General features: G+C 39.5%; 1 protein-coding gene across 6 annotated transcripts in view; it reads right to left on the bottom strand.

Annotated features, from left to right (window-relative positions):
- Positions 1-2,882: 2,882 nt before the first annotated feature.
- Positions 2,883-15,940, bottom strand: part of PKP4 (plakophilin 4) — a 176,147-nt gene continuing 163,089 nt past the window's right edge. For 4 of the 6 annotated variants that reach the window (XM_077829636.1, XM_077829634.1, XM_077829635.1 and 1 more), the window contains 5 exons: positions 12,032-12,116; positions 11,790-11,907; positions 7,531-7,662; positions 4,864-4,937; positions 2,883-3,131 (listed from right to left, as the gene is read on the bottom strand). In XM_077829636.1, coding sequence (XP_077685762.1) covers positions 2,883-3,131; positions 4,864-4,937; positions 7,531-7,662; positions 11,790-11,907; positions 12,032-12,116 — 658 coding nt within the window. The remainder of the gene's footprint in view (positions 3,132-4,863; positions 4,938-7,530; positions 7,663-11,789; positions 11,908-12,031; positions 12,117-15,940) is intronic. The other 2 variants (XM_077829638.1, XM_077829637.1) reach the window with 1 other exon arrangement.

The raw sequence follows: 15,940 nt of genomic DNA, 5'->3' as shown, positions 1-15,940 counted from the left end.
TATCTTTGAATTGCCAGCTTCTTACTTATTCCACAAAAGTTATTTCCACATATGAATCCTTTGAGAGAGATGTGTATGTCTCTTACTCAGTCTCCACTGCATATCTTCTAAATCCATTCAGGATTATATTTGCTGCTTTGAATAAAGTTTTGGCTCCTGTTTCTCTTGTACCCCGTTTACAATGTAATGCTGTGGAAGGTGTATACAAAAATGATAATTTCCCAGCTTCTTGGTGGCATTTAATTTCCAAATTTGCATTCCACTTCCCAAGGCCATCTGCTCTTTGTTCTAGTTAAGTATGCTTTTTCCATTTTTATTGTCCTCCCTGGAGATGTCAACCTGAATGCACAATTGTGAGCTTGATTCTCTTTAAAGGAATGCAGCTCATAATTGTGCACCTGACATTTTGAAACCAGACTGAAAGTCTAACTGGATCACAAAAATCAGTGTGCCAAAACAGAACAATCTAGCCCAATCATAATTTCTTTTCAACTCTCCCCACCAAGTCTCAAACAGCGTATGAAGGGAATTAGCCAACTAAGAGTTCATTTTAATTGGTATTACACCAAGACAAGACAACAATGTGTAAAGTACACAAGATCAATAAAAAACAAAAGTAAATGAACATAATGATATCTGTGCTATGGCACAGAAGAACCAGGCCTGGAGGGATTTCCTCGGTCTCTTGCTTCTGAACTCAACTGAACTCAGTCTCAGCAGAGGGGCAGAGTCACTTCAGCACACTACTGCTCAGTACTCAAGTGGCTTCCTCCATAGTCTTTCTTGGAGCACCACCACAACTGGATTCTGAGAAAAGAACACCATGGACTGTAGCCATCTGCAGAGGAAACATCTAGCTTCAGAAAGCAAAATTGTAAACTAAATCATAAATCCTCCCCTCAACAAGCAAATGATAAAATCCAAGCTAAAAAGATACAGACTGTAGGGGGTGGGAGATCTTGAAATATCTTGTGAAATACTTCCTAATAAAAGTAAGTGCCACCTTTTAAGTTCTTTTATTATGTAGGTTTAGGCTCTCAACACAGTATAGCACTGAGATATTATTATTTTATTAGATATTTGTACAGAGCCCATCACCACACATTTAGATGTTTACAGTCAATTTTTTAAACAGACAATACATACAAACATATGAGTAACCCGTAGGCGTGGTTTAGTGGAATTACCACCTTTTGGGCTATATTCTCTGCACCCAAGAGTTGTAAATTGCTATGATGACAGTTAATTAACAGCCTGCTAAATGATCTGTTTGGAGGTGGCTCCTAATAACAATAGACTAAAAATGGAATAAATTAAGACATTCTGCATTAAAAATAGATCTTTTTGGAAACAGAAGGCACCGTCTGCAGACATGGGAGACAAATTGTGCCCATGATTATACGTATGCAACCATATGGTAATCTGTGAGGGGGATGGGCTCCAGAGCTGTCAGAGTTTGGCCTATAACTTGTTATTAATTTTGTTGGGAATTTTTCATTCACTAACACAGAGGCAGCGGTGTTCTAGGAGACAGAGTCAGGAAAACTGGATTCTATCTGTTCGCTTGCTGTGTGATTCAGTTCACCTTTCTGTGCCGCAATTACCCCAACAGTGAAATGGGGATACTTGTAAAGCACTTTGAGCTCTATAAAGTGAAACAATGGCAAATTAATATTATAATAAACGCATAGAAGAAGGTTAATAGCATCAATGGCATGGGACAAATGCGTAAAATTTATTACTGTTTTTTACACAAGAATTGTAAACGGAGCAAGTGGAATATGGGCCAGATGGTCAGCTTGCTGGATGAAATTTCTGTGAAGTAAAAGAAGGGGCTTAAATCTATTCCAACTTTTTTTCTGGCAGAAACACAATAAAACTGTGAAATATCCCGGATTCACTGAACAGAAAAAGTAAAAACACTAGGCTAGAGGAAAAAACAAGGGAGCCAAGTGCATAATTTCATGCTTTGGTATACCAGCTTGACAAATAATAAATGTATGAACGATAGAAAACTGGGAAAATGGCCAAAATGGTGTGAGATATTTAAACTTCTTACAACACGCAGTTAGAATTCATATTTGTTGTACTTATTTTTGTATATTACACACAGAAAATAAAAAATGAGCAGGGAACAACTTTCCATGGATGAGACTTCCACATTTATTTTTCTTCCATGTGCATAGAAAATGGCAGTGAAGTATCCTATGAAAGAGGCAGGGAATGAGAAAAGTGTAGATATACGGACTGTACTTTGTGCTTCAAAATTACACTATTCATTTCAAAACCAAAAGTGATATATTTTTAAATTTATAAGAGTTCCTTGTTATTTTCTTTTTCTGTTTAAAGATGTCAGCTTTCCAAATCTGTTTTCAAATGACACACTGCATAACAAATGATGGCATTTTTAACGAATGTGGCGTTTCCATATTTACACCAATGAAAGAAATTTACAAGACGTAATAGCATACAATCTCAACATTTAGTAATAGCAATAAAACAAGAAGGGCATCCATTTAATTTTTCTGTACAAACTATCATAACAAGACTTTTATTCACATTTTAAAAATCGGCTTTAATTTTATCTGACCTACACTTTTTCCAAATTCATTTTACTCACTTCTCAAACCTTTCATCACATCGCCCACACCTTCACCAGACTACAGGAACTACAAGTAATTAGATCTAATGTCTAAACAGAGCAAGAAGTTCTCCCTTCCAATTTCTCTCTCACCTTCCTGATAAGTCCTTGAAAAATGCTCCTCCTTGTTCCTCCGTTCACTTCACTTTTACATTTCACCATCCAAACAGCAAACAGGCCATTCCATTTCTTCCCAAGCAAGATTAGAAGCTATAGCATCCCTCTGTGTGACTTTCTGATGTTACACCCAAGAATCAGGTGACCCTGGGTATTGTTCTGCTCTGTAAGAGGGCCGCCTAGTGGAATAGAAGTCTACGTAATTTGTGGTTGATTTCAGTCCATATTGTGTCATGTAATCTGTAGTAGCTGGAAAATGAACTCGATCATCAAAATAGGGGTCTTCATAGCTATGTGGGGACTGCAAATATAATCTGTATGCATCATAGTTCTTTCTGTTGGCGTCATCTTGACTGTAGTACAACTGCTGATGCTGTTGACAAAATAGACAAATAAAAAATTATTTTTTAAAAATGAGATTTTAAGGGAAAAATATTTGAGTTTCTTTTTCTACCTTTGGGTAAGTTTTCAGAGTTGTTTGTATAATCGGCTTTATTGCATAGATGTAGCTATATATTATCCCAGGGGTTGGCAGTGAGCTGATTTTTACAGGTCAGCAGTGGGCTGAGCAGGGCCAGCAGCCAGGACCCCGGCTGGCAGGAGCCGGCGGACAGAATCCCAGACTGGCAGCGGGCTGCTCAGCCCACTGCCGGTCTGGGGTTCTGTCCACCAGCCCCGCTCAGCCCACTGCCAGCCTGGGTGAACAGAACCCTCGGCTGAGCGGCTGAGCGGGGCTGGCGGCTGGGACCCCGGCTGGCAGGAGCCGGTGGAACTCCAGACTGGTAGCGGGTGAGCTGCTGCCAGTCTGGGGTTCTGTCCGCCACCCCACTGATGGTCTGGGGTTCCAGCCGCTGGCCCCCTGTCAGCCGGGCTCCAGGCCTCCGGCCCTGCTCACCCCTCCTGCCGGCCTGGGGTACCGGCAGCCAGCCCAGGGCTCTGCTCCTGGCCTGGACCCAGCGCTCTGCAGTCCTTGTCAAAAATTACACTACAATTAGCTTAAAAACTTGAAAACTTAAAAACTTTGTTTGTATATTACAGTAATCATTAAAAAATGTAGAATGTTAATAAATACATAGGTTTGATTAAACAAAGTAGTTGTACTTATGTGCCTGTGCTTAATTTGTGCTTTCGATGATTTACCTTCTAAAAAAATCTTGCATGTCTCGCACCCCCCAGGGGGTGCGTGCACCCCAGGTTAAGAACCACTGCACTAAACTGATAAGATCTGCATTTTAATTTAATTTTAAATGAAGCTTCTTAAACATTTTAAAAACCTTGTTTACTTTACATACAACAATAGTTTAGTTATATAATATAGACTTATAGAGAGAGACCTTCTAAAAACGTTAGAATGTATTACTGGCACGCGAAACCTTAAATTAGAGTGAATACATGAAGACTCGTCACACCACTTCTGAAAGGTTGCCGACCCCTGTATTATCCATTCACACAATGGAGTGGTGTGGCTACGTCTTTGCATACTGATCTCTAAAATGTTACTCTTTTAAGCCACTATGATTTTTCAGACCCATAATTCTCAGTGGATGCAGCTCCACCAATTGGGTCAGTATCCCACAGAAGACACTTTTTTTTTTTTTAAAACGAGCGTGAAGTCTAACCAAAGGTTAGATGAGAAATTGGAAAAAATTCTTTACCCCCGCATCTGCTCTACACCCTCCAAAAGTGCAACTACACCCACTGGGAATCACAGGTCTGGGGGGGAAAAGAAGTAGACACAGCTATATTTACTATCAAACATCCAGATAACAAAAGTATCTTTAGACTGCATGGATTATAACTCTCCCTTCAGAAACTACAAAAAATGCAAATCAGGAGATGGGTCTCACAGCCAGCCACAACAAGAATAGATGAATAATTAAAGTCAAGGGATTAAAAAAGGAAATGCAGAAGCAATAAACTGTTAAGTTATATCCAGATACAATAACACTCTCTAAAAACCCATTTATTAGAAGTGCTTTCTGCAAAGCATATGTATAACATGCAACGGTATACTCTCCTTTTAGTTCTATTAAAATAAACAATATTATCATTACACGTTGAGCCTTGCTATCAGTATTCTTTTAAAATGAGATTTCAAAAGTTACCTGTAGCCGTCTATTTTGTTCTCTTGCTGGTGAGGAATAGGAACTGATGTAAATTGGTGAAGGTTTGCTGGACCCTGTAAAAAAATACAGTATTTTATCATTTAATGTCCGTCAATGTCTTTAGTTTTTACAGTACCTATAACAAATGAAAGTGGCACTTGTATATTTAGAAACTTTCACATCCTGCTAGTCCCTCACTGTGTTGAAATCAGTGGAATTGTTTTACAAGGGCCTGACATGGTCTACTATATCAAGATATTGTCATTACTCTCATGACATCTGAAGTATTAATGACATTGGCTAAACCGTGCACCTTGCAAATTATTATTATTTTTTAAATAAAATATACAAGATTTCCTTCTAATTTATTTCCATGGCACTGGGATTAAAGCTTTCCTTATGCTGAACATGAAGGCAGAGTCCGTTGGAACATATTTAAGGTTACAGTTGGGAAATTTTTTTGTTTTCTGCGGCTATTTTAATAGATTTCCCTCCGTAAGTCTGAGGTGGAGAGAGATTAGGCGCCTGACCAGAGAGATAGGAGAAGCATGAGTATTTTCTGCCCTCCATTTATATCTATAAACAACTTAGAGTGAGGAATCTATCCCAGCTAGGAACTGAACCAAGATTTATGGGTCCAAAAGGAGAAGGTTTACTAGTTGGGGTAAAGGAGAATCTGTCAGCAGTAGCAGAACCTTAATCTTCTTCCTAGGGTGTTGCCACTAGAGGGCAAAATCATTACCCTGTGTGAAAATGAAAAATGAATCATCATAAAGAGGAGCAATAATTGAACAGTGGCAGTAAAATGACTCCCCTGGACATGTACTCTCAGGGGTTGTACTCAGGACTTCTGATTGTAAAACATGAGCCTTTACTGCCTGAACTAAAAGATCAGGTTATTATCTAAACGCAGGAACAGACTTACTTAATCCTTTATGTGTTTTAGCCACTAGAGGGAACAAAACATCATGGTGTTAGTGTGGGCTACAACAAGTTAAGTGAGAGCAGAATGTTTTGAGCTCAAGATAGACTGGAAGCCATGAATTCCTCAATTCTAATCTTTGCTCTGCCATCAACTCCACCTGTTGCTTTGATCAAATTACCTGATGATTAGCTTACACCTTAGATTCCCCTTATGTAAAATGGTGATATACCATCTATCATCTACCTCACAGGGGTGTTGTGGAGATAAATTAGTTAAAGTTTACAAATCAATTTACTATCATCTAAGTGCCATTTAAGTGTTAATTATTATGGTTAATGTACATTTTTGAGCACTCACAAAAGGGTGTTTTACCCACATAAAGATACAAACCGTGGTCACCATCTACAGTGTGTGATATTTTATCTATGAAGTTTAAGAAGCTACAAAAATAAGAATGTGAAATAAATAAGGTAATTTTCAGAAGGGGGCCTATACAGATTATTTTTGCAGTCACCTTTTCCTTCACTCTGCTAACCTTCTTTTAAAAAACTAATATAGTATTTCAAAAGGAACAAACCCCATACCTATAACAAATTAGTTTATTGATGCTGGAAAAAAACAAACAAACCAAACCAAAACAAAAAACAAAAATAGTTATGTGATGTGTCTATTGAAAAAAAGGTTACTTTACAACAATGCGAGCAGGACAAATAAATCTCACAATATATGTTTTAACAGGCATTTCTTTAGAAAAGAAAATTGCATTTGCAATGTAGCATTCCTGATGTAAAACACCCATTTACTGCCATAGTAACTGTACATCATTCGTAAACAGTAGTGTGAAATCACAGCTTAAAAGAAAACAGCACAAATGAGATCTGTCCCACAGCAGCAGTTAAATTGCCCCAGGATTTTTGTTTTGTTTAATAAACCAGCTTTTTAAACAGGGAATTTGTGTTTTTCCCTGTTCACTCTGCCTTACTTGGGGAACATAATAACGTGTAAGACAGCTGAGATCAGGAAGAATATGAAGTCTTGCATATTTCCCCCCCTAATATTTATGAATAAAGCCATAAAATAAAAATTAATATTCAACAACATGGTTTGATAATAAATGTTCACTTTGGTGTAACCAAAGATCAGTTTTAAATGGGAAGCACCACACATTTTATTACTCACTGAACCACAACCTTTCCACATTTTTAAAGACAAACATGTAACCTGATCTCTTCTTTTTCGAGTAAATTGGGCATTTCTCAGAGAAACAGCAAAAAATAACCAAAACAAAAACCCCATTTCTGACACACAGTAAAATTAATAATTAAAAATGAACACAAAAACAATGTAAAAAGTGAAGAAGCTTAAGTAACTGAAGCTCGGGGCAGCTGAGATGTCAAGATACATGCCAGCTTTTACTTATAAAAATTCCTTTGCAGCACAATATTTAAGTTGGCTTCAAATTTTATTACATTGATGCATTGTTTTTAAAACAACAAATGCAAAACAAAACAGTATAAAATGTCATATCTGGGAGGAAAGTGATTTGCTCAAGGAATCAGTGGTGAACAACTGACATAGCATTATTGTTCAAGACAATTTTGTTGCTGCTGAGGAATGCAACAAAAATAGTCCAATCACTAGTTTTTAACTGCACACACTACATTGTCCCAGGCCGAATGTGGACTACATAAAAGAGTATTTTAGAAGCATTTTGTTTAGAATAAATCTAACTGGTCTCTTACCAGTATATATGTCTTTATGCGTAATGACATCACCTTGGCTATTGTAATACTGCATAGAAGGTTGTGTCCTATTGTATTCAGAACGAGGTTCTCTGATTCCTAACAGTGCTGGCGATGAAGATGTGCTGCCAACTGTTGAAAAGGAGGTAAGAGAAAGAAAGAGCATCAGTGTTTGAAAAAACCTTAGGGAAATGAGAGCGATAGTTGGAAATATGACAGTGAGTTTGGTTATAGAATTATCACCACTCTCAAAAATATTGTCTGTACGAGCGAGGCCAAATTTCTTCAACATCCCAAGAATCATAAGAACATATGAATGACCATACTGCATCAGACCAATGGTGCATCTAGCCCAGTACCCTATCTTCTGTCTGTGGCCAATGCCAGATGCTTCAGAGGGAATCAACAGAACAGGGCAATCATCAGCTTCCGGCAGTTAGATGCTTAGGACACCCAGAGCATGGGGTTGCAAACCATATCATCTTGGCTGATAGCCATTGATGGACCAATCCTCCAGGAACTTATCTAATTCTTTTTTAAAACCAGTTATACTTTTGGCCTTCACAATATCCCCTGGCAATGAGTTCCACAGGTAGATTGTGCATTGTGTGAAGAAGTACTTCCTTTTGTTTGTTTTAAACCTGCTACCAATTAATATCACTGGGTGACCTCTGGCTCCTGTGTTATGTGAAGGGATAGAAAATACTTATTAACTTTCTCCACACCATTCATGATTTTGTAGACCTCTATCATATGCCCCCTTTTTTTCAAGCTGAAAAGTCCCAGTCTTATTAATCGATCCTCACATGGAAGCTATTCCATACCCCTAATAATTTTTGTTGCCCTTTTCTGAACCTTTTCCAATTTCAATATATCTTTTTTGAGATGGGGTGACCACATCTGCATGAGTATTCAAGGCGTAGGTGTACGAAGAATTTATATAGTGACCCTATGATATTTTCTCTTATCTCTCCCTTGCCTAATGGTTCCTAACATTTTTAGATTTTTTGACTGCTGCTGCACATTGAGTGGATGTTTTCAGAGAACTATCCACAATGACTCCAAGATCTTTCTTGAGTGGTAACAGCTAATTTAGACCCCATCATTTTATATGTATAGTTGGAGTACGTTTTCAAAGGTGCATCACTTTGCATTTATCAACAGTGAATTTCATCTGCCATTTTGTTGCCCAGTCATCTAGTTCTGAGAGATCCTTTTACTCCTTGCAGTCTGCTTTCGACTTAACTATCCAGAGTAATTTTATGTCGTCTGCAAATTTTGCCATCTCACTATTTACCCCTTTTTTCAGATCACTGATGAATATGTTGAACAGCACTGGTTCCATACAGATCGTTGGGGAACACCGCTATTTACCTCTCTACATTCTAAAAACTGACCAATTATTCCTACCGTTTCCTGTCTTTTCCTGTCATGAGAGGACTTCCTTCTTATCTCACAACTGCTTTCTTTGCTTAAGAGCCTTTGGTGAGGGACCTTGTCAAAGGCTTTCTGAAAGTCAAAGTACATTATATCCACTGGATCACCCCTGTTTGTTCACTCCTTCAAAAAATTCTAACAGATTGATGAGGCTTAATTTCCCTTTACAAAAGCTGTGTGGAGTCTTCCCCAACAAATTGTGTTCATTTATGTATCTGGTAATTTTGTTCTCTACTATAGTGTCAACCTGGTCAATTTGCCTGCTACTGAAGTTAGGCTTACTGGCCTGTAATTGCTAGGATTGCTTCTGGAACCTTTTTAAAAATTTGCATCAAATTAATTATCTTCCAGTCATCTGGTACAGAAGCTGATTTAAGTAATAGGTTACATATCACAGTTAGTAGTTCTGCAACTTCATATCTGAGTGCTTTCAGAACTCTTGGGTGAAAACCACCTGGTCTGGGTGACTTATTACTGTTTATCAATTTGGTCAAAAACCTCTTCTAAAGAAGCATCTATCTGGGCCAGTTCCATAGATTTGTTACACAAAAAGAATAGCTCAGGTGTAGGAATCTCCCTCACATCCTCTGCATTTAGCTTCTCTGCAATGGCCTTGTCTTCTTTGAGTGCTCCTTTAGCACCTTGATTGTCCAATGGCCTCAATGATTGTTTAGCAGGTTTCCTGCTTCCGAGGTACTTAAAAATGTTTTTGCTGTTAAGTTTTTGTGTCTTTTGCTAGTTGCTCTTCAAATTCTTTTTTGACTTACCTAATTATACTTTTATGCTTGACTTGCAAGAATCTATGCTCCTTTCTATTTTCCTTAGCAAGATTTATCTTCCGATTTTTAAATGCTCCCTGTTTGCCTTTAACTGCTTCTTTTACTGGGTTGTTTAGCCAAGGTGGCACTTTTTTGGTCCTCTTACTATATTTTTTAATTTGGGGTATACATTTAATATAAGCCTCTGTTAGGCTGTTCTAAAAAAGTTTCCAAGCAGCTTGCAGGCATTTCACTCTTGTGACTGTACCGTTTAATTTCCATTTAACTAGCTTCCTCATTTTTGTGTAGTTCCCCTGTCTGAAGTTAAATGCTACTGTGGAGGGGTTCTTTGGGATTTTCCCTCCCACAAGGATGTCAAATTTAATTACTTTACGGTTGCTACTACTGAGTGGTACAGCTATATGCACCTCTTGGACCAGATCCTGTGCTCCATTCAGGACTAAATCAAGGATTGCCTCTCCCCTTGCGGGTTCCAGGACTAACTGCTCCAAGAAGCAATCATTAATGCTGTCTTGAAACTTTATCTCAGTATCCTGTCCTGAAGTGACATGTACCCAGTCAATACAGGGATAGTTGAAATCCCCCATTATTATTGAGTTTTCTATTTTTGTAGCCTCTCTGATCTCCTGGAGAATTCATAATCATCATCACCATCCTAGTCAGGTGGTCAATACTATATTCCTACTGCTATACTCTATTATTCAAGCATGAAATTTCTATCCATAGGGATTCTATTGTACAATTTGATTCATTTAAGATTTTTTACTATATTTGACTCTATACTTTCTTTTACATATAGTGCCACTCCCCAATCAGCATGATCTACTCTGTCATTCCTATATATTTTGCACACTGGTATTACTGTGTCCCATTGATTATTGTTGTTCTACCATGTCTCTGTGATGTCTATTATATCAATATCCTCATTTAATACCAGGCATTCAAATTTACGCATCTTAATATTTAGACTTCTTGCATTTGTATACAAGCACTTATAAAATTTGTCACTTTTTAGTTGTCTACCATTATGTGATGCAATTGAATAGGGACTCTTTCATTTGACTGTTTCTCTTTAGTTCCTATATGTACTTTATCTACTTCTATCTTCTCTTCTTTACTAGGATATAGAGTATCCCCATTAATAGAACCTCCCATATGAGATGTTTCTGTCCAAATTGTGTGCTCCTCTGCATCTGTCGGCTTTCCACCAGCCCCTTAGTTTAAAAACTCCTCTATGACCCTTTTTAATTTTACATGCCAGCAATCTGGTTCTGCTTTGGTTTAGGTAGAGCCCAACTTTCCAGTATAGGCTCCTCCTTCACTAAAAGGTTTCCCAGATACTAATAAACCTAACCCCCTTCTCCCTATACCATTGTCTCATCCATGCATTGCGACCTTGTTGTTCTGCCTGTCTAACTGGCCCTGTGTGTGGAACTGGAAGCATTTCAGAGAATGCTACCGTGTGGGTCCTGGACTTCAATGTCTTACCTAGAAGCCTAAATTTGGCCTCCAGGAACTCTCCTTGCCAGCACTGCACATATGCCTGTCTAGATGTCTTGAGAGAGTCACAACCTTCACATTTGGCAGGTAATTCACTAAGCAGTTCTCCTGGTCATCAGACATCCAGCTAACTATATTTCTAATGATCAAATCTCCCATTACTATTACCAGTCTCTTCCTAATAACTGGGATTCATGTCTCCTAACAACAAAAGTTTTGGAGAGTCTGTTTTAATTCATTGGTATGTGTAAAGCACTTTGAAGGAAGTATTATTATAGTATATAAGTATTATATGCATAAATCATACTGTGTTTTGTTTTGTAACAAAATATAAAAGAAAAACCTTAATTCCAATGCACTGGTCTGAAAAGCAAGACTGGTAAGTAACCCAAGGGCTAAAAACTGTAATATCACTGAAAGTAAGGTAAGGTAGGCACATTCAAAAGTACCCTGAAGTTCTAAAAGAGACATACTAGATCCACCTCAAGTGGAAAAGCCCTTCAGCCAACCTGTCCACAAAAAGGGAAAGGTTTATTAACTGACCTGATTGAATGATAGGTGACATTTGCTGATTTGTTGTAGACAAGGAGGGATGTGATTTGAATCTGTCTCGTTCTAATGTTGATACTGGTGTAATAAAATGATTCTGATTCCATCCATCCTGTGGAGTGGGAAACCGAGTATGTCAAAATGAATTACATTTCATTAAAATAAATGGCTCAGAATCATTGTGAAGTTGTTTCCAGATGAATGCTAATTTTGTCAGAACCATACTTGTAATTTACCTTTTTATAAATGCTACGGAGGTCTCGGTATTGCCATAATGTATTCAATACCTGAGCTGCTGCCTTGACCACTTTCAATGATGATCTAAGAAGATAAAGAATATTCGATTATTAAACAGGATTGACTCTTGTAAAGAAAGTGCACTTACATATTACAGCTTGAAACACTATGGGAAATGGGCTGGGTAGTCTCAGCCTAAGGCCCAGTGAACAGATTCCCATGTCACAAAAATTCCACTATTGCAATTAACAGTCATATTGGCAGTCTCAGCAAAGAGACTGTATAGGATGGTAAGACACAGCTTTACACTAGAAGTGATCCCTTCCCTTCAGGTGAGCCTTGAAACACATGAAAAGGCAGCATGTGTATGTCTACACCACAAAGAAAAAGCAGTGGCTAGCTTGGGCTCGTGAGGCTTGGACAGTGGGGCCGTTTCATTCCTTTGTAGACTTCTGGCCTTCCCCTGGAGCCAGGCCTCAAAGTCCCAGAGCTCAGGTTCCAGCCCGAGCCCAGAAGTCTACACAGCAATGAAAAAGCCCACAGCCTGAGCCCGAATCAGTTGGCCGTGGGTTTTTCTTTGCTGTGTAGATATACCCTATGGGATAGTCAGGACTGCTAGTATCTCCAGGGCTGTCAATCCAGCACGCTTCATGAAAGCATATACTATAGAAAATAGAATTAAAATATATCATAATAAATCATTTACACTCCTGCCTTTAAAGCAATCATCCAATACAAATACAAAGATTATTGTAGGAATGGCTGGTAGCCTGTCGCTTCCCATTATAAGATCCTGTTTTCGGTTTCTTATAACTTTGCCACACTCTGCCACTTGGACTGAAATGTTCTGTGTCTGCCTCAGGCTATTTATTTATTTATTTATAATTTTCAGCAGTTTCCAGGAACAAGTCAAGGAAAAAATACACTTTTGCCATGTTAAAAAATTCTGGGGACTTTTTCTTTGACAAACAATAGCTCCCCCATGCATTGGAGCAGGAACTTGAAATATGGCAAGGGGCAGCCTTTGTATCAGGGATATGCCTTTTGCTGTCCCTGTAAAAATCTACCCCAGTTTAACCAAGTTATAAACCTTGAAAAAAAACAAATCACAGTTCGCACATGCTCAGTAGAGACTTAGATTTTAGCAGCTAAGTTCTCCAAAGATTTCATCTTCACTGAGCATGCTCCATCCCCTCATAGCTTCTAGTGCTGACAGGATTGTGCATGCATCATCCGCACAGAGTGACTAGAGGGGGATGCGAGACAGAAAACATGACTAGTTGCTGGGATGGTGGAGGGAAAAAACACAGATTAGCTGGACAAGGAGGCTGAGACTAGGGACCAGTAGGGGTGAGGAACAGGGGCAGGAAACAGAGAAGACAGATCTGACAAGAAACAGCTACTTAACTAAAAGAACGAGGAGTACTTGTGGCACCTTAGAGACTAACAAATTTATTTGAGCATAAGCTTTCGTGGGCTAAAACCCACTTCATCAGATGCATGCAGTGGAAAATACAGTAGGAAGATATAGATACACACACAGAGAAGATGAAAAAATGGGTGTTGCTATACACACTATAATGAGAGTGATCAATTAAGGTGAGCTATTATCAGCAGGAGAAAAAACCCTTTTGTAGTGATAATCAGGATGGCCATTTCTAACAGTTGACAAGAAGGTGAGGGTAACAGTAGGGGGGAGAAATAAGCCTGGGGAAATAGTTTTACTTTGTGTACTGACCCATACACTCCCAGTCTTTATTCAAGCCTAGTTTAATGGTGTCCAGTTTGCAAATTAATTCCAATTCAGCAGTCTCTCGTTGGAGTCTGTTTTTGAAGTTTTTTTGTTGTAATATTGCAACTCTTAGGTCGGTAATCGAGTAACCAGGGAGATTGAAGCGTTCTCCGACTGGTTTTTGAATGTTATAATTCTTGACATCTGATTTGTGTCCATTTATTCTTTTATGTAGAGACTGTCCGGTTTGGCCAATGTACATGGCAGAGGGGCACTGCTGGCACATGACGGCATATATCACATTGGTAGATGTGCAGGTGAACGAGCCTCTGATAGCGTGGCTGATGTGATTAGGCCCTATGATGGTGTCCCCTGAATAGATATGTGGACATAGTTGGCAACGGGCTTTGTTGCAAGGATAGGTTCCTTGGTTAGTGTTTTTGTTGTGTGGTGTGTGGTTGCTGGTGAGTATTTGATTCAGGTTGGGGGGCTGTCTGTAAGCAAGGACTGGCCTGTCTCCCAAGATCTGTGAGAGTGAGGGATCGTCCTTCAGGATAGGTTGTAGACCCTGGATGATGTGCTGGAGAGGTTTTAGTTGGGGGCTGAAGGTGATGGCTAGTGGCGTTCTGTTACTTTCTTTGTTGGGCCTGTCCTGTAGTAGGTGACTTCTGGGTACTCTTCTGGTTCTGTCAATCTCTTTCTTCACTTCAGCAGGTGGGTACTGTAGTTGTAAGAATGCTTGATAGAGATCTTGTAGGTGTTTGTCTCTGTCTGAGGGGTTGGAGCAAATGCGGTTGTATCTTAGAGCTTAGCTGTAGACAATGGAGTGTGGTCTGGATGAAAGCTGGAGGCGTGTAGATAGGCATAGTGGTCAGTAGGTTTCCGGTATAAGGTGCTGTTTATGTGACCATCGCTTATTAGCACTGTAGTGTCTAGGAAGTGGATCTCTTGTGTGGACTGGTCCAGGCTGAGGTTGATGGTGGGTTGGAAATTGTTGAACTCATGGTGGAATTCCTCAAGGGCTTCTTTTCCATGATGATAAAGATGTCATCAACGTAGCGCAAGCAGAGTCAGGACATTAGGGGACGAAAGCTGAGGAAGCATTGTTCTAAGTCAGCCATAAAAATGTTGGCATACTGTGGGACCATGCAGGTACCCATAGCAGTGGAAATTGGCCATCCTGATTATGACTACAAAAGGTTTTTTTCTCCTGTTGATAATAGCTCACCTTCATTGATCACTTTCATTATAGTGTGTATAGCAACACCCATTTTTTCCATGTTCTCTGTGTGTATATATATATCTTCCTACTGTATTTTCCACTGCATGCATCCAGTGAAGTGGGTTTTAGCCCACAAAAGCTTATGCTCAAATAAATTTGTTAATCTCTAAGGTGCCACAAGTACTCCTTGTTCTTTTTGCTGATCCAGACAAACACGGCTACCACTGTGAAACCAGTTACTTAACTGCAGTTCTTTGAGGTGTGATGCAGACATGAATTCCACTTAGGTGTGTGCACGGCCCAGTGCAACAGAGTAACAATTTTGCCTAGCAGTGTCTGTAGAAGGGGATCGTACGCACCTTGTGGCTGTAGCCTCCCCTGGCTATATAAGTCAGTGCTGCCCCAACCCCTCTCAGATGCACTTTCAGTGAGCTAAGTGCAAGTCCCAATGACTGAAGGTGCAGCAGGCGCCCCAAGATGTCATGGACAGAAGCTAGTGTTGGTTGAATTCTATGAGCCAATGACCACACCGAAAACCGCTTCCATTTAGCTGAACAGGCCATTCTGATAGAAGATTTTCTATTGTTGAGTAGGGCCTATTCAACTATCGTCAAACACTGCTCTTCCTCCTCATTTAGCCACATAGCAACTACCCCAAGAGATGTAGGGAACTGAATGCAATGTGTGACTATGATTCTCTGTGAGCAGGTCAGGATGGAGAGGATGGGGTATGGGAGACTGAACTGACAGTGTGGAAAAGTCAGAGAACCAGCGCTACCTCATCCACGCCAAGACAATGAGAATGAGCTTGGCCTGATCTGCTTTCAGCTTGAGGATGATATGTGGGATGATTGGGTTTGGGGGAAAAGCATACAGGCAAGCCAAATGCCAGCTGAGATGAAAAGCATCGGACAGGGAGCGCAGACTGAGGCTCCCTTGAGAGAAGAACAGGTT

This window comes from Eretmochelys imbricata, chromosome 11 (assembly GCF_965152235.1).
Source record: "Eretmochelys imbricata isolate rEreImb1 chromosome 11, rEreImb1.hap1, whole genome shotgun sequence".
Taxonomy (NCBI): domain Eukaryota; kingdom Metazoa; phylum Chordata; order Testudines; family Cheloniidae; genus Eretmochelys; species Eretmochelys imbricata.
Note: the sequence above shows the minus strand (reverse complement) of the source record. Positions and strands in the feature narration are given on the sequence as shown.